We start from the raw sequence: 25,530 nt of genomic DNA on the forward strand, positions 1-25,530 counted from the left end.
CTGGGAAGCTGGGCACCAACGTCCACCTAGTTCACCCTTCAAGGCAATCTGGAGCTCTTCTTCTGGAATGACCATCAGAGCTGTTGTTGTACTGGGTCTACCAGTGAAGTTTGTGAACTCATCCTAGAGAAAGTACTACAGACCTCATGGCTGAAGATTGCTATGGTCACCAGAAGGCCAAGTGGAGGAGCTTGAAAGTGCCTGTGATGTCCAGCCGTGAGGTCTGCAGCACTTCTAGGATGAGTATGAGACTTAGTTGTCTGACCTCGTATCTGGTGCAGCACCGAGGCCACAGAACTGTAAGCCGGTGACTTACTGAATACTGTGTGCAGCTCTAGCACAACAGTGAGGGTTTGTGTATCTAAATACAGAATAGGTGAGATAAAAATGCGGTGTTATAATCAAGGGATCTCAGTTGTGTGTGCAGTCGCTCCTGGACCAAAACCTTGCTGCACAGTGTGTGCCTATATTTGCAACATTTGAAAAAGAAATTACTTTTCTGTAAAGAATGACACGTGAAAAAAGAAAGACTGGTGTCGGTGTGTAGTGTGTGTGTGTGTGTGTGTTCACCATGATTGCCCTTTCTCTTTGTAGTCACTGAAATTCTAGGAAATTGCTCAAGGGGGAGGGGAAAATTAATCTAAGAAACTCTACGCTCTTTTATCATTATGGGGTAACCCAATTTCTTGATTTCTAATTATTCTTGCTTTAAGCTAGAATCCTGGTGTTTCTGTGGCATGTTCCTTTCCACTGTCTGAATGGTGGGGGATGAATATGCCATTTTGTGAAATGGCACCTTTGACTTTACAATTTTCCGTTCTATTTCTTTTATTTTATTTCTCATAACCGTTCCAGGCCTCTTGATATGTTACTCTCAGAAAATTCTATAAACCCTCCCGGTTGTAGATAGTCTTACCAGAGAACATTTATTTTTCTTTGTAATCTCTTCCCATGAAAAACTGTTAATATTTTAAAGAAGGTGAACTTTGTGGCACTGCTTGTGGGTCACTCATTTGTAATATGAACCTGGCTGCCCCCCTCCCCCCCACCCCACGCCCTCTTGGTGTATTTTTGTCTTTGGGTTGCATGTGCTGTAAATGTGCTTTCACGAGTTTTCTGTAGAAACCCAGCACTCAAAGGTGAGCTTCTGTGTTTTATTACCTTCTGTCTTTTATTAGCCTCACTAAAAACACATTTAAGTCTGTTTAACAAGCTCTGGTTCTTTTAACAGAAATATGGAGGAAGTGGTATTTTTCTTCTCCAAAAAGAGTCAAAAAATTGAAAACCGTTTTGGTATAATTTTCACAAGGGAAACGTGATTCAGTGTGGATAAACAAGACAAGGGGGCCACACGCATCACCTTTCGTGGCTTTCTTGTTTGTTTCTTACCGGTACATCTTCCCACTGCTGACTCTTCACAAGTTCATACGAAGGTTCTGTTAAGTCAAATTTGGGAACAGGGAATCCCGGAATAGCATTGTGCAGATGGAATCCAAATGTCACCAGCCAGCTGTTAACATCTAGGAGAAGAATGTTCAAAATGAAAGGTTTTGAGAGTTTATTTATTTTGTGCATTCATTAATTATTTTATTTGGAGACTAAGTCTCACTCTGTGCCCTGGGTAGAGTACCATGGCATCATCACAGCTCACAGCAACCTCAAACGCTTGGGCTAAAGTGATCCTTTTACATCAGCCTCCCGAGTAGCGGGGACTACAGGCACCTGCTACAACATCTGGCCAGTTTTTCTATTTTTAGTAGAGACAGGGTCTCCCAGAGTGCTCGGATTACAGGCATGAGCCACTGTACCCAGCTTGGTTTCATTAATTTAAATTCTTACCTTAAAACCCCCCAGTTTCACAAGTAATAATCTCAAAAAGAACCCATGTTTGCCTTCATCCTATAATTTAAAACCTACTGATTAGACCTTGGGAGAACAATGACCTTGAGAGGACAACAATGGCAAATGCTACAAACATTTTGGAGTAACAGACACTCACACAGACCAGATAAACTGTCATCCCTGCTAAGTGACATCCTGCGCTCGTAATGGTGACAAAAAGAGTAATAACAACACACAGCAGCAAGAAGGAGGCAGAGTTGCAGGAGACCAACGGGATTGGATTTTGTAGTTAGCGAAGGCTGCTCTTAAACAGAAGTTGTGTGTCATTAGCTTTCAAAATCGATTGCCCCAGGACTTCCACGACCCATTTTCTATTAATAAAAACCCTAAATTAGGAGTGTTAAAGTCAACATTTGATTGTTAATCAAAGATGAATGCTAAAAGCTGGTGATGCAGGCCAAGGGCATGGAAGTTGTGATTACCATCGGCTGTGACTTCAAAGGCCCACTGCACACTAGTGGAGACAAACTTTTCGGGGAGCAAACCTGGAAACCTTTAAAAGGGTATTTTAAAATATTGCCATGTGCCTCCCAAACCCATTAAGCCCAGAATAAGGCTTTTATTCTGTTCTGGAGGTTATAATGTTACAGAACTACTCAGCAGGTTTGCGGCTGTGTGAGTACAGTTGGGTGTAGATTATTTTATGTATTAGGCACATTGCTGAACAATTTGAAATTGCGTTTCACTTAATATATTTTAGGCTGTCCCATCGCTGCCTTTTGATGTTTTTCAGAAAATGCTGCTATGGCATTCCCTGCGGTCCGAGTTGCTAAGAGAGGGTAGATTCAGGATCTGTGCATTTTCTGGCCTTTCAGCCATCCCCTGCCAATGGCCCTTAGGAACCAGTAGTCACCGAGTGTCAGAACGATGGAGGTGACTGTCCCCTTCTCTAGGGCATAAACTCTCAGCTCACTGCCCCCCGGTGGGCCCTTTGTCCAGGCACCATTTGGTAGCAAAGCAGTGATATTCGCTCTCTTGTTAACACTTAGCTGACTGCTCCCGGCTACTTGTGGATCGTTTCTGCGTAAGCTGCCGGTGAACAGTATGGACGACACAGCAGCTGCTCCCGGCTTCACTCCCCCCACTCTCAGTTGCCAGTTGCCCCAGTTCAACCTGTTTTCTTCTTTCTCCCCTCTTCATCTCTCAGCTGCTTATAACATACAATCACTGAGCGCCTTTAACATCTGAACACATTGCTGACGGGCAGTTTTGCACTGAAACTATCCATATTACTGGACAGTAACTCGCGACTAGTCAGCAATGTGTTAAATAGGATGGTGGTAGCGGTGCTGGGAGGAAAACGTTCCAGGCTGTCCACATGGGATGGAAAGCGACACATCCCCTTGCAAGACCACAGGCAAGCTTCTGTGGGGGGAATCTTATATTTGGGTGAAAATTATTTCTCCCTCCATTATTGGAGTACTGGGGGAAAAATTCTTGTCCTCGGAACAGTGTGTAACAGTGAACGTCAGAGGGTCTTCGGTGTTGAGAAGCACTGCCCAAGTCATGGGACTGGAATGGAGAGTGTGCTGAAAACCCAGATGAGAATATCATCGGGGGTCGCTGGAGAAGGGACACACGGAAGAGAGACGTGTGTTAAGTAGTCTGGGAAGGCAGGAGGCGGCATGGTGAACACGTTGAGGGCTATATTGAGATCAGAGGAAGAGATATCTCAGGAGGTCCTTTCAGTGAGCTGGAAAAGAGTCTGCCTCAGGAACACCTCAACAAGCCAAACCAGACAGAAAACCTTAAACCAAACCAAAGCAAGAGTGTAAGAAAGAGACTTCCTCCAAGAAATGTGAATGTGGTAGAGAGGGAGGTCAGGGATGGGGGTGGAAGCAGGAGGGTTCACAAGGGAAGGGGTCAGCTCGTTGCAGGGAGCTGGAGTAGAGCTTGCGAGGACCTTATCTCTATTTTACATCCTGCTCTTCCTGTGGTGGCAGAAGTGAGATCCAATGTTTTAAATCTTGCAAAGCTAGCCAGGCGAGGTGGCTCACCCCTATGTCCTAGCACTCTGGGAGGCTGAGTCGGGAGGATCACTTGAGCTCAGGAGTTCCAGACCAGTCTTAGCAAGAGCAAGAACCCATCTCTACTGAAAACAGAAAAACTAGCCAGGTGTGGTAGCAGGCAAATGTATTCCCAGCTACTGGGAAGGCTGATGCAAAAGGATATCCTGTGTCCAAGAGTTTGTAAGCTATGATGCCACGGTATTCTACCCAGGTGACAGAGTAAGACTCTGTCTCCAAAATAAAACAAAAAATCACAAGGTCACAACTGTGACCTGAAAGAGAGTGTCTCTGATCACTTCCTACAGGAATATCGACCCCTTGCTTAATACTCATGGAGGATACCATTCCAGTCATCATGGTGATTGTTATGTATTTGCTTTGCATTCTCTTTTGTGCTATTATTTGGTAACAGCTTCTCATCTGAACATGAAACGTTTTGCAATACATGTTTTAGGCCATATATCAACTTCCAATAAATTAAATAACATCAAAATCATACCATATAACTTCTCAGTCCACAGTGGAAAAAACAGAAATCAATTCCATGAGCAATCTCAAAACTACACAGATATGTGGGACTTAAACAAACTGATGCCGAAACATATTTGAGTCAATAACAAAATAAAGATGGAAATCAAACAATTTTTTGAATTGGATGATAATGGCAATGCAAGCTCCTTAAATCTCTGGGATAGAGCAGAAGCACTGTTTGGCTGACAGGGGCAGTAACAGCCCTGACTTCACTCATATGCAATTCATCCCTGTAACAATGAAGCACTTGTACCCCCTGATTACATTGAAATAAAAAATTAACCCCCCCAAAACAAACAAATAAAAACCTTGCAAAACCAAAAAAGTAACATGCACTAAATTTGGAAAGGTCTTAAATCTATACCTTCAAAATTACCCCATATTGGTGGAGAAACCAGTGTGCCTGCAAGTAGAGTCACCAAGTGAGAACTGCACTGAGCGGCAACAAGGATGGCGGTGTCAGAGGACGCAAGGGAGACCAGACATTAGATCCGTTGCCTAACAAGTTAATGGGGAGAAACTGCTCCATTATTGTCCTGAGGTGGCAGTGGTGACGAAGGAATTAAACACCTCCCAGGGTGTCACTGCATTATGTTTCATACCAGGTATCTCCATGAGAACTTTACACATGTACTAAAACCCCTGACACTGGCTGGGTGCAGTGGCTCACACCTGTGATCCTAGCACTCTCAGCGGCTGAGGTGGGTGGATTGCCTGAGCTCAGCAGTTTGACCAGCCTGAGCAAGAGCAAGACTTCGTCTCTACTAAAAATAGAAAAATTAACCAAGCATTGTGGTGGGAGCCTACAATCCCAGCTACTTGGGAGGCTGAGACAGGAGGATTTTTTAGCCCAGGAGTTTGTGGTTGCTGTGGGCTGTGATGCCGTGGCACTCTAACCAGGGCGACAGAGTGAAACTCTGTCACAAACAAACCCAGAAAACAACAAAATCCCAACATTACCCATTTGTAAGGTAGTTACTGTTTAATGTAGAATTTATATAATTTTCTATCTTATGAGGTAGCATTATTGTCCCCATTCTATGGTGCAAGAAACTGCATCTCAAAACCACTATGCCACACAACTTTCAGGAGAGGAGGTGGGATTGGAACTAATCTGGGGACTCCAAGTGGATCAGGTGTTTTGCTCGTCCTGTCAATTCTCTTCTTTAAATGCCTGGATTCCATATCATTTCAGAACCTGGGGCCTTAGGCACTGGCAGGCAAAATGGGAAGTAACTGTGTCTCATTTTCTTGTCCTTTCTCTGTGAGTTCATGGAGAAATGAATACACTTGAAAGGGGTATTCGAGGCATTTGATTTGAATTTGCACGAGTAAAATATATAGTTCAAAAGGGGCAATTCTATGTATTTTGTGTATTAACGACATGATTACAGCAATTCAGCACTTGGAAAAAAGCACGCTTACCCGTGATGTACTCTTTCACATCGTGGATTTTGCTGGCAGGGTTGTTATTTCTAAACATGTACAGGTTAAAAGGGGCTGGGTCCTTCCCAATTCTCTTCCATATTTCTATGTCAGGCGTTGTCCATCGCCCTGCTAAAATGTCATAATCTCTTTCTCCAAAGTGGATTAATTTGGTGAGTGGGTCATACAACCCACCATGGAACCCAATGACCAGCTGAAAATCAATATTGGAGTCAAAATAGATTTCCCCATAGGCGGTGTACTGAATCTGCTTCAGCATGAGCCCATTGCTACTGAACACAGCCAGTGGTGTCCCTGTGTTATCTGATGCGATGTAGAACTCGTCCCCACTGCTGATTTCCATGGCAAAGAGATGTCCCTGGAGGTCATAGTAAAGAGATGTAATTTCTGAACTAGAATGGTTGTAGACATGAGTGATCCTGGTGGGGTAAGTTAGGTCAGCATAGAAGAACTGCAGGTGTTGCCCGAGGCTGGTTTTGCTGGAGACCCGCCTTCCCAGGCCATCGTAGCGATAGATCACCGTCCAGCCACTGCCTTTACTGTAAACTCGGGTCAGAAGCCCCTTGGAGCTATACTCAAAGATTTCTGTCCCTCTCTGTCGGAGGAAGCCATCTTCATCCAACCGATACTGGACGTCGCCCAGCCGGGTGATTCTGTCTCGCAGGTCATAGCGGAGCGGCGTCAGCCGTGCGCTGTTACTGGGGTTCAGGAGATGGAGGTTCCCGTTGAGGTCATAGTTGTACCTCCACATAATCTTCTCGTTCAGGTAGACTGTCTGCAGCTGCCCATCCACGTCATACTCGTAAGCGTATTTGGTGGTGTTGGCAAACGGCCCTATCTTAATCTCTCTCTTGGTCACCCGACCCATGTTGTCATACTGAATTGTAATCCAGTACATGAGTGACCTGAATATCTCATACTGAATTTCCTTAATGCGCCCGTGGGCATCAAAGTGCTTTGTGTAAGTCATCACGGCTGTGGAAATGATCTGGTTGATATCATAATAGATAACTCCAAATTTTCCAAACTGCTCGACTTTGCCAGAAATGTCATCGAACTGGTAGAGGTCAATGGGCAGGGGAGTCTCATTGATGACGCCCTGCATGCTGGTCACACGGAAGCTGTTGTCGTAGCTGTAGTCAAACCTGGCATTGACCATCCCATCCTCACTGAATCGGAAGATCTGTCTGTCAATCAAGGGGCCAATTTGTCGGTATCTGATGGTGCAAATAAAACCATCACTCTGAAGATTTACTGTTTTGAGAACGCCTGCTGTTTCATCGTAGGTAAAACTGACTCTTGTGCTATCATATAAAATTTCTGAGAGCCGGGTCTGCCTCCGATATTTGAACAAGACCCTTCGACTTGTGCCCAAGAAAGCCTTTTGCAGAAGCAGTCCTTCCTCGTTGTAGTCTGTGATGACCGAGGCGTTGCTCTCGGGGGGATTGTATATGTTCCGGTAGTAGCCGATGGACCGGATAGTCTGCATGGTGTGACGGGCCACACTGGGCATGGTGATGGCGGACAGGCGGTCCCACATGTCATATTCAAAGATGTACTGCCGCTGGCTGTGAAGCAGGAGCACCATAGACTGTAAAGAGAGAAATTTTTGTTACCGGTGTTTGTGAAACAGGGTGGGGGTAGGGCAGAAGTGGGTTCAGTGATCACAAATGCACAGAGACATTCTACTTGAGGAAAACATTTCCATTTCAGTTGAGCGGTCCCTGACCTCATTGGTTGTTAATGGTTCCCTCCCTAATTTGGATGCATAATGCTGAGGGGTTCTGTAATTAGTGACTTAAGACTCATTAATGTGGGTCAGGCATGGTGGCTCACACCTGTGATCCCAGCACTCTGGGAAGGCAAGGTTGGAGGATCCCTCAAGCTCAAGAGTTCGAGACCAGCCTGAGCAAGAGTGGGACCTCATCTCTATTAAAAATAGAAAAACTACCCAGGGGTGGTGGTGGGTGCCTATAGTCCCAGCTACTTGGGAGGCTGAGGCAGGAAGATCTCTTGAGCCCAAGAGTTTGAGGTTGCTGTGAGCTATGATGATACCACAGCACTCTTCCCAGGGTGACTGAGGGAGACTCTGTCTCAAAAAAAGGAAATGAAAAAGAAAATCAGGACAGTCACATAGGGCATGGGCTGCTGTTCCCTCTGACGACACTTCTCTACTCCCCCGGAGACCAGATGATAGTTAGCAGCATGGGGAAGACAGTCAGGCTGGGGGCCACCTGAGACTGGCTTCTTTGCATGACTTAGAATAGCTTAGAAAAGCTTCCATAGAATGTCTTCTGAAGGGGCAGTTTTGCACGCAGGTGTAGCGAATATCCTCAGAGTTGCTCCTACTAGTTGGTATCTTTCCAAGGCAGGCCTGGGCTGCCGCTGAATTCAGCAAGTGCAGTACCGAGCTTTGCAGTCATCCTAACTCACATTGGATGGTGGTTAGTAAAATATGACTTGTTTTGCCATGAAGTTTTGGATTGATGTGCCTATCCTAGAGAGGAAATGAAAAGTTTGGGTGGATTTTAGGGATTTGGAAAGATGGGATGACAATAAAGGATTTGCTGGCTTCTGATCTCCAGTGGTGCACGAAGGTGAGCTTGGCAACTGCCTTGGTCATTTTGTCCCAATAGCTCTTGTCAGCGATAGGTTTCTTGGCTCCCTTTAAGCATTTTCAGTCATATTATGATCCCTACTATTAATTTATTGGGTCTGGGTGTTTATGTTTCTGCAATTTTTTTTTTTTTGAGACAGTCTCACTATGTCACCCTCGATAGAGAGCTGTGGCATCATAGTTCACAGCAACCTAAAACTCTTGGGCTCAAGTGATTCTCTTGCCTCAGCCTCCTGAGTAGCTGGGACTATAGGCGCCTACCACAATGCCTGGCTATTTTTAGAGATGAGGTCTTGCTCTGGCTCAGGGTGGTCTTGAACCTCTGAGCTCAGGCAATCCACCTGCCTCAGCCTCTGAAGTACTAAGATTACAGGTGTGAACCACTGTGCCCGGTCTTATGTTTCTGTAATTTTAACTTGTAATAGGCTTAAATGGAGAAAGGCAGCTCAGAATCAAGCTGTGATCCCTGCCCACTGGAAGATGCTGCCTTGGACCTTGTTAGGCTGGAGGCTGAACTGCGTGTTAGGTGTTAGGACTGGTTCCCAGAAAGGCCTCAACAAATGACCTGCTGAATGACCTCCTGGAGAGTGGGGTGATCAGCATGGAAGGAGCTTGTCATCTAACAGTCACAGCCCAAGGTCTCAAGGAGAAATCTCTTGCAAGGACAGCAGAAATGGTGAGTATCAAGAGGCTGGACTGGCCGGAAGGGTCCTGTTGGGAAGATTCCAGAGTTGGGAAGCACCCTATAGTGAGCTTTGGCCTCCTGGGATCTGACAGGAGAGCTCAGGTGGGGGCTGGGTTTGGACCAGGAGGTTCTTAGAATAGGTCTGGTAATGGACAAGAGTGTGTGAGGTGAGCACAGCAATGCTGTGGCTGTGGTGCATTTGGGTGACAATGAATGACTTCTGATGTCAGGAGGGTGGGGGCAGTGACTATGCAATTGGCTTTCAGCTGGGAGGTGGATGGAACCTCAAAACCGAGTCCTTTCCTAGCAGGAACGTTTATCTCTAAGGCAAACAAAAGATGGCATGCTTATGCTGTTTGCTGGATTAAATGTATTTTTTGGCTGGGGCTGGGTTTGAACCACCACTTCTGGCATATGGGGCTGGCGCCCTATTCCTTTGAGCCACAGGCACCGCCCTGGATTATATGTTTTTAGAAAGAAATTATAGGGATACTCAATTTCCTTTCTCTTCCTTTCCCGTCACTTTCATTCCCTCGGATCCTAGTCAGTGCTTGAAGCTGCACATTGTATAATTTAGCATTTTATGCATGTGTGATAAGGTCTTGTTCCTTTTTTTTTTCTGAGACAGAGTCTCACTCTGTCACCCTGGGTTAGAGTGCTGTGGCATCAGCCTAGCTCACAGCAACCTCAAACTCCTGGGCTCACACAATCCTCCTGCCTCAGTCTCCCAAGTAGCCTGGACTACACTGTGTGCCACAACACCTGGCTAATTTTTTCTGTTTTTAGTGAAGACAGGGTCTCACTCTCGTTCAGGCTGGTCTCCACCTCCTAAGCCTCAGCAATCTATCAGTTCAGCCTCTCAGAGTGTTGGGATTACAGGCGTGGGCCACTGCACCCTGCCCAGGTCTCCATTCTTGGTATCGGGCACAGTTCTTAAGAAAGGGGAAATGCCTGAACTAGCAAGCTTCCCTATTCCGTGTGCAGTAAAGGAGGGAGGCCACCCAAAGCGTGGCTTCCAAAGAAAATCACCTCTTTTGGTTAATAATGCTTTAACGCAGTGGTTCTCAACCTTCTTAATGCCATGGCCCTTTAATAGTTCCTGTGGGTTGAGACCCACAGGTTGAGAACTGCTGCTTTAACGGGATTCACAAGCTTTTTATGAGTACGCTGACGCTATGGTAGGAACAACACAAAATCATCAGCCTCCCCTGTGCGAAGGCAGGGGCTCTTTCAGAAAAGAAAGAGCTGACACAGGAGTTATTTACAAGCAGCTGCCATGCTCAAGGCCTCACTTGTGAACGCTGTCAGCGGCTGTGCTTGGCAGCTGGACAGTGTCAGTGCCTGTCACTTAAAAGGGTCTCAGATAGTGGAACTTAACTAAGGAGAAACGACTTTGCTAATGCAGAGATTCATCACGGCTGTGCCAGTGTGACTTCCGTATCGGTACTTAGAATAATAAATGGAATGCAGTCGTGTGGCACTGGTTTTCTTGCATGCTGGGAAATACTAGTCACCCTGTCACCCTGAGCATCCAGTGTACCTTTTCTAAGTAGGTGTAACTCCACATTTTCCCGTCTGCAAAGACTCGGGATACAATCCTCCCCTGCCCGTCATAATCCACTTTCTCGCTGGTGGTGCCTCTCTGGATGCTGGCAATTTGGCCTGTGGACGAGTAGGTGACGTTGACGGCCATCAGCTTGCTGCTGGGCAGCCAGAGAGTGGGGTGGCCGGATGTGTCATAGGCGATCCGCAGCAGGAATTTACGGTGGTCGTCATAGATCTTTTCTGTCTTTGTTGTTCGATCAAAGTCAACAGAGAGGAGGTTTCTGCCGTTAACCTGTGACAACACCAACGAGATGATAAAATGAATCATGCTGTCCCAGCACTGGTCCCTGATTACTCTTCTGAGTCCCCAGTATTGTTTAAACACCACTTATGATGATTGATCCTCTTTGTCAGTAAATTAATTTAGCAACTTGTTGGGTACTGGTGCAAAGCAGTAGATTAACTGCTCTTTTAAAAGGTTTTATTAAGCAGAAAGACTGCCTGGCATTTGCTCAAAACCTTTCCAATTAAATGCTGTAAACGAAAATAGTTGGTAAAAAAACACTAATGTGTATTTGCTTTAAAGTTTGTCTGAAAGATCTGAAGGTGATAAGCAGGTAAATGACTCCAAGCTCCTCCCCCAAGAAGACATTAGGAAATCGTGGCTTGGTAAATTAATCATGGCTGCATTAAATAAACGCAGGGGTAAATGTGACTCTAACCCTTTGAAGAGCAGTTAGTAGAAGCTGGAACTCACATTACTGTAAATTATTAATGAGCTTAAACAGCAGCAGGTTACAAACATGATCATTGCTTTGGGCTCAGTGCTGAAATGCCATGATTTTTTAGAATGTCTTCTTCCTGATCAGATCTGGTTACCTGGTAGGGACTTGAGCTTGCTTACCTGCCGTGTCTCGCAGATTGAATACTGTAGTTAGCTTACAAATCCAGGGGCTGCTATTGTGTTGGCATCTCTGTATGGCTAGGTGCCATGTCCAGAGTCTTAGACTAACTCTGGCCGTCACACACAAACCCACGTTCATCACTGCAGTGGGAACGTGACCCCAATTAAGTTCTACTTTCCAAATAGTCTACACCAGTGATTTTCAACCGGTGTGCTATGGCACCCTGATGTGCTGTGAAAAATTTTAAAGATCATTCTTTAAATTATTTTCGAAAGAAGTTCAAAGCACAGGAAGTATATTCTTTTTTTTTGGCTAACATAATTTAAATGTGCCATGGAAGTTTAACCATAGGTTCAAGTGTGCTGTGAGATAAAAAAGGTGGAAAAACACTGGCCCTACAAGTGTCCATTGGCCAGTGAAGGGCTCAGACCACGGCCTGTTCAGTCTTCACCAGCACTGTTCTGGGGCTGGAGGTTTGCATATTCTAAAAAGTTCATTAACTGTTTGCATTGTTAAAAATTAAGTGGGAAAATCTTAATGTTATGTAAACACATCCTAGCCAGAATCTTCAAAATCCACAGCTCTCCTTGATCAATTTTACATATGCACAGAAGGCACCCCAAAAATGTATACACATTTTAAGAAAGGGAAAAACAACCTTAAAATTGTAATACTCAAGTTATGTTTGACTTCTGCAGTTATAAGAGATGTTCAGTATGACTTGTGTTCATCTTTCCTTATCACTATGTATTGAGTATTACAATTTTAATACTTTTTTCTTTTCTTAAAATGTGTATATATATTTTTTGCAACCTCTGTATGTATTTTATATACACACCACTCACATTTGTATATGTATGTACACATCTGTATGTGTACCTATGTGATATGCCTATATCTGTGTGTGACATTGGGATAAAACTGGTTTTTGCATTCTGTCACTGACATTAAGCATGTCCCGTGCTAAAACACTCCTTAGGCTTAACCTTTTCCCATTAGCTGTTCAAAGGGAGGACTGTGACATCCACAGGAAGGTGACACTGAGCTAAAAAGAAGTGACACTGAGGGAGAAACCCCTGGAAATGATTTACATAAAAATGAGGAAGGGTGGAGCCCTGGGTGTAAATTAGGAGGTCTTGGTTTTTCAGTCCTGTCTTGTCAGATCTAAGTAATGTGGGGAAACCCTACAATACTGGGCAGATGCAGGGGGCGGGGGCTTTAGGGGTTGGGGAAGAAATGTAGGGGTCAAATCACCTGAACTCCATACTGACAGGGCTGCGAAGCAGCATGACTTTGGGGTTTTGACCCCTCTGATTCGTTCTGCCTGTCTGTAGGAGGCTGGAGGACATCCCTTGGGTTCTGTCTTTCAGCGATTTGACTTGACCTTGACCGGGCAGCTGGAGGCTTCCTGACCTTCCACTTTCCCATGCGGCAAGTCTGCATGTATTAGTAATTGCTCCCCACTTGCTATGAATTTTGTGAAATTTTTGAGTCTAGCTTTGCAGAACACTTTGTATTGCTTTAGAAAAGAAGCTGTTCACTAATGTTCCAAATCTAGAAAGAGTAGAACAAATCTGCCAGTAGCAAATTAACTTGCTAACTGGCAGAATCAAGTTCTTCAATTTATATTTTGTGCTAATTTTTTTTTTTTTAGATAGAGTCTCACTCTGTTGCCCTGGCTAGACTGCAGTGGCATCATAGCTCACAGCAACCTTAATCTCTTGGGCTCAAGAGATCCTCCTGCCTCAGTCTCCCAAGCAGCTGGGACTACAGGTGCCCACCACCATGCTTGGCTAGTTTTTCTATCTTTTTAGTGGAGACGGGGTCTCACTCTTGCTAAGGCTGGTCTAAAACTCCTCAGCTCAAGTGATCCACTCACCTGCCTCAGCCTCCCAGAGGGCTGAGATCACAGACGTGAGACATCAGGCTACACTATGTTTTCTGAGGCTTTAGGAAGAGGTTTTACACAATTTAAATGGTTTTCTTAGGTCGCTGGTCTCTCTGATTTTATTTTAAAAAGAAATAAAAACTCTGCATGTTTAGCTTTGCCTTCTTTTTAATTCCTTAAATTATTCCAGGTTTCAAATAATTCTGAAAGCCTGTCGCTTCCGTGGACAGTGCTGCCCACATTATCACCACATCTTTCTTTTCCTTTGCACTTGTTTTAATTTTCGGTTCAGTTCCTTACTGCTTCCCTCAGCTTGCATTTATATTTGCAATATTTCCTCCCATTACAGTGGGAGAAATCTGGGTTTGTGAGTGTGGCTCGGTGACATGGAAATGGCCCCACAGAAGCTGGGTGGAGTCTCTGCTATTGCTGCTGTGTCAGTCCCACACCAACGTGTCCCCACACAGAAGCATCTGGAAGCCCCGTGAGACTAACATCTGGACAGAGTACACATTTTTCTCCATTCAGACAAAGACTGCACCTGACGTCCTTCTGGGATGCTCAGACTGAAGTGATCAGGAAAGACCTGGAATGTGGCCATGCTCCTCCCCTCTGCCCGAGGCTTCTCTTACTGTCCCCGGGTCCCAGCCACTGTTACTCCATGAGTGAACAGGAAAGACCTGGAATGTGGCCATGCTCCCCACCCCCCCCCCGCCCGAGGCTTCTCTTACTTACTACCCAGCCACTGTTACTCCATGAGTACAATTTCAAAAGCCACGCACAGACAGCACATATATTCTACCCCTTCCAACTTGCCTGGACGGTCTCCCTTGGAGATGGTAAACGAAGCGCAGCAGTGAGGGACTAGTCCTGACTGACCACACATGTCATGGAAAAAAATTTTTTTTTGAGACAGTCTCACTCTGTCACCCTGGGTAGAATACTGTGGCATTATAGCTCACTGTAACCTCAAACTCCTGGGCTCAAGCAATCCTCCTGCCTCAGTCTCTTGAGTAGCTGGGACTATAGGCGCCCCCCACCATCCCCCCAGTAGTTTTTCTATCTTAGTCGAAATGGGGTCTTGTTCTTGCTCAGGCTGGTCTTGAACTCCTGAGCTCAGATAATCTGCCCAAATGGGCCTCCCAGAGTGCTGAGTTTATAGGCATGAGCCACCGCACCCAGTCTCTACTCCCTGCCTTTTTTATTTCTATTTTTTTATACATATATATGTACACACATATCTCTATTTAACCCATTATATCTATCTTTAAGTTTATTTATAGTGGTTAAACATTTGCAAGGGTGTGCTATGCATGTAGTCCCTCTCTTAGAAAGATCTGGATCTCCAGCCTGAGCCAAGAGAGCCAGAGCCTGTGTCTACTAAAAATAGAAAAACTAGCCAAGTGTGGTGGTGGGTCACCTGTAGTCCCAGCTACTTGGGAGCTGAGGCAGGAGGATCACTTAAGCCCAGGAATTTGAGGTGGCTGTGAACTATGATAATGCTATAGCATTCTACCAGGGTGACAGAGTGAGGCTCTGTCTCAAAAAAAAAAAAAAAAAGAGAGAGAGAGAGAAAGAAAAGAAAGATCTGGATGCAATGAAATAGAACCCACACTGTCATGCTGGCTTTCCTCATTCTTTCGTTTATTCGATAAATATTTGAGTGCCCATCATGTAACAGGCATATAGCTAAACTTAGGTCAATACTTTAAAAACAAAAACCACTTTGTGCTGGGAACCAATGGATGACAAAATGAGAAGGGCCATCTATGTCTCAGGAAAGGGGACTGTCTGGCCCTTGGGCTCACCCTCCTGCCATGGGGGGCCCCCCTCTCCCTTTTCTCCCACTGTGCCAGACTCCAGGCTCAGTCCTCACGCCAGATTTTCATATCATCACTTTATTCCCAGAATTTCTCTCTTAGAATCCACAGAGGAACAAAATTAGCAGTCAGAGCTGGCAGGTCTAATCTCATCTTTGGGAGGAGGAGGGAACCCTCCCTGGCGATGGCACCAATGTCTCTGCCAGAGCAATCAAACACATCAGCTGGAAGCCTCCTTTCAGGGGACCGCACGGGCCATTTTAAATAGTTTATTTTCTGACATGTCTCACTGTGGCCTTGTGGTTCTGTCACTTGGAAAGAAGATAATACCCGGGCCTGTGTATTCTAGTCACTTTTCCCCTTATGAGTGTGGTATTTTCTTCACTGAGGGAGAGGCAGAGAACCAGAGATGTAAGACTGAGTTTCCTTTCTCTCCTTCTACTCTGCCCGACTTCTTTTCATGGTCAGTTTCTGGACAAAGTACTTCCCGCTCTTCCCTCTGTCCACTGACCGTCTCTCTCTAGCATGCTGCGCGGTTCCTTTCTGGTCGTCTGCTGTGCAAGTGGAAATGCCCAATGTTTCCGTACACAGCGGAGGTGACTGGGGCAAGGTTAGGGAATACATAATCATCCTTGGATTTTCAAACTATTTTCACGTTGTCTCATTTGATTCTTATAACAATTGCATGCAATAGAGGGAAAATTTCATTGACCTGTGGTATAGCTCTCTCTCTCTGTCATATCTATGTCATAATGTTATGATATGACCTAGGTAATATTATGTAATCTGTTACAATACAGATACCATGATATACACAGATAAGGAAACTGGGGAAGGCATGTTTCCAGGTGCGTGGATTGCATGAGCTCAAGAGTTGGGAGACCAGCCTGAACAAGAGACCCCATCTCTGCTAAAAATAGAAAAACTAGCTGGCCATGGTGGCAGGCACCTGTAGTCCCAGCTCCTTGGGAGGCTGAGGCAGGAGGATGGCTTGAGCCCAGGAGTTTGGGGTTACTGTGAGCTATGATGATGCCATGACACTCTACCTAGGGTGACAGAGTTGAGATTCTGTCTCAAAAGAAAAAGAAAAAAAGAGACAGATTCAGAGATGTTCTAATTTTCCTGTAGGTTTACTGTTGGAACAAAGTGGATTCTCATCTCAAACATGTATTTTCTTAACATTCTAGTTAAGGGCTATGTTGTCTTTGCTCTGCGGAGTTAGGAGAACAGATGTGAATAGTATCAGTGTGTCTCTGTCATTTTTATTGTCTAACTTTCATTTTTTTCTTATTGTTTTGATCTTTTTAATTTCAGAATGGTAGGGGATTTAATTTCAAAACCCTTGTTTTGTTTACATACTGTTTGTACAGATTGAGTTAAAGTTATACATGTAAGTGTGCCCTTCACCCAGACGGTCTGGACTGTACCCACAGGTGTGAGTTCACCCATCCTCTCCTCCCTGTCCCTCCACCTGGATTTTCATTGAGATTTATGTCTATATGTGCGTGTGAGTGTTGACTGATCAGTTCCAATTTCGTATTGAGTACGGGCGTTGTTTCTCCATGCTTAGAGGAATGGCTCTCTTTTGTTGAAGTCCCATGTCCAGGAAGACGTGTGATGCTGTGTGTTGTGTGTGCACATGTGTGTGTATTTGTTTGCGTGCACGCAATATTCCTGCTTCAGGGGAAACGCCCACAAACTAGCTTTGTCTATATAGTGGCCCCGCAGCAGAGGCCCTGGGAGGGGGCAGTACGTGGAGGCCATAGAAGTGGACACAGCAGTGGAGGCTTTTTAGTCAAGGGAAGGCAGGACCAGGGGTCACTTTGGAGGTAAAGCAGGACGCCAGGAAAGTGACCTGGAAGGTGCCTGGAGCTTGTTTTCTTGCCCATTACCTCATTCACCCCCATCTCATTCTCCTTCTACTGCCCTGCAGTTTTTTCTTCTCAGCTGTCTCACAAGCTGACCTCCCTCCAGCCTCCCCAGTGGCAGCTAGCCAGCCGGAACCACGTAGGATGGAGACTAGGTCATCCTGTTGTCACAGCATGTGAGGAGGTTGGAGGGAACACACAGCCTTGGTCCCAGAAGACCATAGATGTAGAGACCCAAACATCTGCCTTACAATCGAAGCAGAATCAGAATATAGCCTATGAGTCAGACCCAGCCTGTGTTGACGGATTCTTTTTTTAACTTCATTGCTCTAGACAGACATTATTTGGTATCTGTTTTCTTACCCTGAAAGATCACCAAGTTCAATAATGTTGGCTTGTTAGGGTAATGATTTAATCATTTGGGTACAGGAAAATAACATTAACAGTGAACCCCATGTTTTGTCCTTTCTCTTTAATTTTAAGTAATTTTTTTTGAGACAATTTCACTTTATTACCCTAGATAGAGTGCGGTGGTATCATAGCTCACAGCAACCTCAAACTCCTGGGCTCAAGTGATCCTCTTGTCTCAGTCTCCCGAGTAGCTGGAACCACAGGTGCCCAACACCACACCTGGCTAGTTTTTCTATTTTTAGTAGATATGGAGTCTTGCTCTTGCTCTGGCTGGTGTCTAACTCCTGAGCTCAAGCTATCCATCTGCCTCGGCCTTCCAGAGTGCTGGGACTACCGGCTTGAGCGACCATGCCCGGCCAGTAATTCTTTTTAAATGGTAAGAGAAGTAATGTTGGGAAGAATTTCCTAATTTATGTGATAAACTAAAATTTGCTTACTAACAGAAAGAATGAATCAGGCTCAGTTTATGATGGTTGAAGGTGATTTCTTGCAACCTGTTTTTTAGTATTTAATCAACATTGTCTTTACTGAATAGCTATCATAAATCACAGCTTCCCTTCATATGCCTAGATAGATATGGCTCACAATATAAGTTGGATTAAAAAAAAACACATAAAGAGGGATTGCAGAGAACATTTTCCAAAGCTCAATTATACTAGCATAATCAGAATATCACATTTCTTATAAAAGTAATATAGATTGGCATTTCCATCAATGGAGAAGAGGCAGCAGTTAGGGTCTCAGGTTTGCCCTTTTCTGTGTACCTAAACTGTAGTTTTAAAATACTGAGGTGAGTTGTGGTGGCTCACGCCTATAATCCCAGCACTCTGGGAGGCTGTGGGGAGGATCCCTTGAGCTCAGGAGTTCCAGACCAGCCTGAGGAAGAATGAGACCCTGGTATCTACTAAAAATAGAAAAAATAGCTGGGTGTGGTGGCAGGTGTCTGTAAAGTCCCGGTTACTCAGGAGGCTGATGCAGGAGGATCGCTTAAGCCCAAAAGTTTGGGATTGCTGTGAGCTGTGATGCCACAGTACTCTACTCAGGGTGACAGAGACAGACTCTTGTCTTAAAAAAAAAAAAATTGAGAATGCCAAGAAAGAAGTCATCTTTCAAGGGCCAGTCTATCTCTTTTAATACGTGTATTTATGATTTAAAAACTGTTCATATTTAAACCAATTCTTTCTTATGTCACGTTCACATTTAGAAGCTATCAGTCCTAATGGCCAATGCACAGGCCAAGGAAAACACAGATGGTTATGAAGATAATATGAGTGAAATGAAAATCCTGGCCATTTGCGATTATGCTCTACACAAGTTTCTAATTTCCCAGGGAAGAATTTATTTTTAAATCATAAATCTATTGAGGAAAACATTCTCTCAAATAAGTGGTTTTTATCACCAGTGATCTTAATGGTGTGGTGGCTGGTGTAATTCAGGCTCAGGCACAGCACTCATAGGGGAGACAGGACAGGGTACGTAGGCCACCCACCAGACACAGAGGGCTGTGGCCATTTAACATACATTTAGTAATTTTTCTTTGAGTTGTGACCTCACAATTGTACACATCATTGCAAATTGGCCTTTTGAAGATTCATTTAAAAAAGGAAGATGGCAGGAAATTTAGTTATGGTGAGATATTGGTGACAGTTACCCTGAGCTTTCGGCCAAAGACGTTGACTTTCCCTTGGGCTTGTTCTTTCCGGAATCTCCATTCCACCAAATTTTGACCGTTCTCCCCAGGAAGTGTCATGTTTCTTTTGGCAACCGTTGGGTTGGCCGTGCCGGCCAGGATGTGCGGCTCTGTCTGGTAATGTGAATCCAGGCCACTGGCGTAGATGATTCTAAGGGAGCCGTCGTAGCCAACCTGGTAGCTGTTTCTTAGTTGATCTAAAAGCAAGAAGCAGACAGCGTAAGCACCAGCTGTGGATTAAACAGATAGGTGTGCCAGAACTTTTTGAAATGGTGATAGGTCGCCATGTTCTTTTAGAAGGTGCAGACGCCACTTTGATTTTTGGCATTGCATGTTGTCAGAGGTTTGCTTCACACTAACGGGAGTTCAGGCCATTGAAAGTCTCCTAACTGAATAGATTTCTTCTTCCCATTTTCCTGAGGAAATGAGGGCTCAGTCTCCACAGGATGTGGATTAGATAAATATTCCATGAAGAGCCAAGTATACAGTGTTTCAGGAGGCAAGTATGCCCACCTGCAAGGTCTCAGAAGACTTCCCTCCCCCACTGCCATCCCTAGCTCTTTTGCCACAGATCCTTTCAGAGGATTGGTATCTATACCTTGAACACCAAAAGTATGAAGGGATATTCCCCCTGAAATCGACTTTTTAAAAGCAAGCCATTTTATATTTTGGGTAGAAAACCTTCGTGTATTGTAGACTACTGTTTAAAATTTTGGAAAAATACAGAACCATCAGGGGAAGAAAGAAGTGAGGCAAGATCAGCTTTAGATGGTCATGAAGATTACTTGATGGAATGGGAAAAAAAAAGAATCAAAGAAGCCTAACACAGATTTAGTAATTATTCTTTTGAGTTGTGACCTCACAACCACAAACATCACTGTGAATTGCTAACAGAGTTGTTTAAAAAGGAATATGGCAGGAAGTTTCATTATGGTGATATTGGATAAATATGCCTATAGGTGGAATGAGAAAATAGAGTCCAGGTATTATATAAATGAGTCCTTGAAAATTAGAATAAAATTTCCATCATGTAAAGATTGAAATACTACATTATACACACAGACTCAAAAAGTTCTGTGTCTCAAACTATTGTACTTAGAGGGCGATGCAGTGACACTCCCTGGAGAACCGTGTCAGATGGGTCATGGGGCAGAGGGTGCATGTGATGAGTTGGAATTAGGTTGTTTCCTTAAATGGGAATGGGAATAGACATCATTCCTGGGTTGACAGATTATTTTAGATATTATGCTCTTTAAAAATATATGTGTAACTAAATAAATTTTGCATGTACATTCTAGATTACTTCACTAATATCTCGAGAGGTTTTTATTTTTACTTCCCCCTTTTCTGGTTTGTCTTCGAGAATGGGGGGTTGCCTCGTTCTACCTGGGTGCTGGTGGCATTTTGAAATTATCAGTTTAAAATTCTGCTCTTGTATTTACCTTGAACCATGGTGTAGAAAGAATCGATGGAGGACAGATTAGAGGTGATGCTGACATCCTCGTCTCGGCTGGATGATTCAATGTCCACCGTGATGGCTTTGTCCATGTCCCCATGCAGGTTTGTGACCACTCCAGTTGGGAACGTCACATTTGTCAGACGACCTTCACTGTCGTAGCTAAATAAAAGAGGCATTGACTTGTTATTAAACAGGAAACTGGAGGCTCTTCTTAACTTATGACTATGATATGCCGCCATATTAGCTGCACAAATGTGGAACAATGTTTGTCTTTGTGCACGAGCTACATGGAGCAAAGCCTTCAAACACACTCTCAAGTAACCAAAAACCTATTAAACATAGAAAAGCCTCACCAGTGAGAGCAAGAATAAACAGAATAGCTCTCCATGTCAGCACATTATTCTCTGAAGTTTGACCAAAATCCTGTTGCACATCTAATTTGCTGTAAATTCCTTAGTATGTCTCCATATTTTCTACAAAGCAGATTTAATTCTCTCTCATCAGCTTTCAAAGTTTTACTAACTTACACCCTCTATGTCAACGTCATATATATATATATATATATAAAATTTGTTGAAGATTATGTCTATTTGCATGTATATATTTGCACATGTAAAATATTCCTTTAATATCTTGAGGCATTGTCAACAAATCAATATAATAAAAGTCTTTTAAAGACTTTATTTCTTAGTGATTGACATACTTTATAATGGTAGACTGGATCTTAAATGTTGGCAGTGGTGACGATAACTTAGTGTGTCCACACCGATACTGCAAAAATGGATGATGTCTTAAACGAGGATTTATGATGTTTACTGAAATGAGATGCATTATTTCCTGAATTTAATGATTATTTGCCTCTTTGTTAGGCACATACTCTTTTCAGCATATAAACATAAGAGAAACTTATATTTAAGTATTAGGGTGTCCTTTTAAAAGCTGTCCTATGCCTATTTGTGTGTGATAGATATGGCGTTTGACTGAAGAACTGAATTTTTGTGGTTTTTCTATTTGTAGCAGCACCAGAGAAAAGTTCAAAAATGTCAGAATTGCCTGAAGAATTGCCAAAAAAAAAATGCAAAATTTCAGGATGAAAAATAGAGATCTGTTTGGGACAGTATCCTCAAGGTTGGCTTTCAGGTGAATACTAAGGTCGCTTCATTAATCAAAGATTCTAGGATGTGAAATGGGGACGTGAACCTTGTCCTGGTAAAAATAAGTCCGGGCGCAGAGCTGGCAGAGAAACGACTGAGACGTTTTTGGACAAGGTCAGGAGTCACCAGTGGCGGGAAGGAAATGGTGGAAGATCCCAACAGCAGGAGAAGGCCACTGGGGAGTGAAAAAGGGCTTCAGTGATGTTTGGGAATAAAAGGCTACAGAGTTTTTAAGTGTAAAATTCTTTTGGAAAACTGGTTTAATAATTAGGAGATTCCAGTTGATAGAGAAGATTCAGCAAGGGCAATGCTATGGTAGAGAGAGGAGCGGAAGAAGGGGGCCAGATGAGGAGTGGGGGTCTGCTCAGTGCCCAAGTGAGGAGCTGATCCTTCTAATTCAGTGGAGACAGTATCGGTCAGACCCTGGGCTTGACCCATGTGGTCTGACAACCTGCCACCTGCTCAGTAAGGAGAAGCCAGCGATGGAGAGCCAGAAAGCAGACGCACCATGGAGTCTAATCATCGTGTGGCCTCACAGGAGGCAGGGCTAGGGAGAGGAAGCAGACCCCGTCCCCTCCCACCAAGCCCCAACCCCTGGCAGATTGAGGTGTAGGAAGTTTATTGCTGTCACCACTTTACCGAAGAAATAGTTGCTCTTGAAAGAAGCAAATGTTTCTATCTACCCAGAAGAAAAACAATCATTTTATCATAAGGACATTTGCACTAGATTTTTTTAATCACAGCTCAATTTACAATCATCAAGATATGGAAACAACCTAAACACCCATCAACTCAGGAATGGATTAATGAACTGTGGCATATGTATACAATAAAAAAGATGGGAAACTTTACATCTGTTGTCTTAACCTGGATGGAGTTGAAGTACATTCTTCTCAGTAAAGTATCGTAAGAATGGAAAAGCAAGAATCCAATGTACTCAAGACTAATATGAAGCCTGTAGATGATCTAATACACAGGAGGAAAAACTCAATTTAATTCAAGAAGGGGGAGGTGGAGGGAGGTGGAGAGGGGAGGAGGGTGGGGATGATGAGTGCCCACTTAATGGGCACAATGTAATGGTACGTGGCACACCTGCTGGGTGCGGGACACAACTACAACAGGGACCTCATCTAACAAATGCAAACATCCTAACCTAATCAATCACACCTCTTATTAATCTGAAATTAAAAAAAAAAGAAAGAAGTGAACACTCAGCAGTTTATTTATACAGCAAGCGTAGCAGAGTTGCATAGTTACAGACAAAACCTGCCTGCAAAGTCCAGTTTTAAGTTTGGTCTAATTCCTGCATCACACTTCAGAGTGAAGACTCTGCTATTGGGTTTTAAAAAAAAAAAATCAACACCTTTCTGAATACACCTATAGAAAAGACAACTTCTATACTGTATTATTCATCCGCCACTCTCACTCTCATTGCAGAGATGGAAACAGGAAAATGTGACGTGATCAAGTGACTTGACCAGGTCTTCACTTTCTGTTGACTGGGTGAAACTGGAACTTCTATGCAGCAGACCTCAGGTCCATTCACCCTCCTGTAAATCACCACGGCTGATTTATTTTATTTCATTATACTTTTGGGGAGGACAGTCTCACTCTGTCACCCTGGATAGAGTGCCATGATGTCACAGCTAACAGCAATCTCAAACTCTTGGGCTCAAGTGATCCTCCTGTCTCAGCTTCCTGAGTAGTTGGGACTACAGGTGCCCATCACCATGTCCAGCTAGTTTTTCTATTTTTAGTAGAGATGGGGTCTCCCGCTTGCTCGAGGCTGGCCTCAAACTCTTAAGCTCAGGCAATCACCTGCCTTGGCCTTCCAGAGTGCTGGGATCACAGATGTGAGCCACTGCGTCCTGCCCTGTGGCTGATTTAAATCTGAGAACTCTGTTTTCTATACAGGATGCCCCCTACAATCAGCTTGCTGATTCATTCTTGCCGCTATTCCTGGCTTGCCCTTTGCAACCCTTTTGCTGGTTTTTATTTTCTCTCCCCACTCAATCTAAAGCAGAGGCTTCACCCTTCTCCCGAGGAAAGCATTTCTCCAACCTTTGACTTTGCTCTTTTACTGGTTTATTGTGGGGCTCTCTTTCCTGCCGGGCCGGCATCTGGTATCATAGGATGCTTAGTGTGCTGAGACGCAGCCCAGGACCTCTTTCATTAGCCTTTGGTTCTTTGGGAAATAAAAATCCAAGTCACCTCTGCAGGGAGCACAGTTAGAAGGACAGAGGGTTAAGCTGGGATCTTAGTGGTCCAGCATCCAGTTGAGCCCCAAAGTTCTGCATCTGTGCGTTCCGCGAAGCTGCTGAATCTCAGTGAAAGCAGTGACAGGGTGGGAGGGGTTAGTTGCCCAGGGGAGGCCAGGAAAGGCACTGCTGTGTGCGGGCCCTCAGAGCGTCCGCCTGGCTAGTCAGCCAAAAGTGAGAAGTCTGGCTGGGGAACAGAGTCAGCATGGGAAAATTTAATTGCTAACAATAAGTGCCCTGTGAGTGGTCAGACCATACAGGGCAGAAAGAGAGATGTTTTCATGCTGGGAAGAGCCACATCCAGGTGGGGCTGAGCTAGGTCTTGAGGCCCCTCGCAGGCAGAAACAGCTGGTGGAGTGCTGTTGGGGGGACGCTGGGCGGGCCACCAGGGATGAGGGTGGGAGTGCATGCCCAGCAGGGGAGCTGCGTGACAAGGGGCCTCCCATCTGAGAACATGAGGGCTAAAGGTGATGTCCAAGAAAAGCAGAGTTTTCACGAGGAGCCCAAAGCGGGGGGTGACGGCCCAGGCAGGGGGTAGCTCCCATATTCACAGATTTTACAAACCAGAAGAAAAAGAAAATTGGGACCAGCACAAGGTTTTTAACATTAAAAACAAAACTGCCCTCTGATCCACCCACATTTCATGAAGAAAGGCCATTTAAACACACCAAAGCTACACAGGGCCTTACTGTAGAGTGAGTTCTTGAAAAGGAATGATCAAATCTTTATGAAAAACATGCTCTCCAACACCGTTAGTTCTCTTTTTTATCTCCACATGGATCATGCAAACAAACTTTCCCCCACTAAGGTGCCTACCTAGGTCAGCGGCAGTGAAAACAAGATAAAGAGACATTAAGATGACTGGGGACTCTGCATAAGGGCATGAGAGAAAACGAGCCATCCAAGATGACTCTCAGGTACTTCCAGAGATGGCAGGCAGGCTCTCCTGCACCCGGACCAAAGGAGAAAGTGACATGTCAGCAAATGGCCAGCTGCTCTGAAACACCTTGATCCTGGGACCCAAAAGAGACCTTTCCATCAAACAGATATGCCCCTGGACACATTCTCTGCTAATGAGCAACTTTGCCACCTAACTTAACACTCCTTGGTCTCAGCAGCGAACCAGCACTGCCCAACTTGTATATCTGAGGCAGAATTTTCTTATATTAGCCGCATGGATTTATAATGAATAGAACACTGATGTGTTGTGCCCTCCACGGTCTTGGCCTCATGGTGTCAAATTCCTAACACAGCGTATTCCCTGGTGCCAGCTGTGACCTCTCTGCACAGGACTCTGGCTGGAAAAGACAGACTTCCTCAGGCTCCCAGCGACTCCTTGCTC

The 25,530-nt window shown here is 44.5% G+C and overlaps 1 protein-coding gene across 1 annotated transcript in view; it reads right to left on the reverse strand.

Moving 5' to 3' along the window:
* TENM3 (teneurin transmembrane protein 3) overlaps positions 1 to 25,530 on the reverse strand; it is a 199,871-nt gene that overhangs the window by 2,667 nt on the left and 171,674 nt on the right. Inside the window, exons 20-24 of the mRNA XM_023514908.1 lie at positions 20,760 to 20,935; positions 19,279 to 19,514; positions 10,731 to 11,027; positions 5,868 to 7,479; positions 1,390 to 1,520 (exon numbers count right to left, since the gene is read on the reverse strand). Coding sequence (XP_023370676.1) covers positions 1,390 to 1,520; positions 5,868 to 7,479; positions 10,731 to 11,027; positions 19,279 to 19,514; positions 20,760 to 20,935 — 2,452 coding nt within the window. The remainder of the gene's footprint in view (positions 1 to 1,389; positions 1,521 to 5,867; positions 7,480 to 10,730; positions 11,028 to 19,278; positions 19,515 to 20,759; positions 20,936 to 25,530) is intronic.

Source organism: Otolemur garnettii, unplaced genomic scaffold, assembly GCF_000181295.1.
Source record: "Otolemur garnettii isolate 467f Iridium unplaced genomic scaffold, OtoGar3 scaffold00061, whole genome shotgun sequence".
In the NCBI taxonomy this organism is placed as follows: domain Eukaryota; kingdom Metazoa; phylum Chordata; class Mammalia; order Primates; family Galagidae; genus Otolemur; species Otolemur garnettii.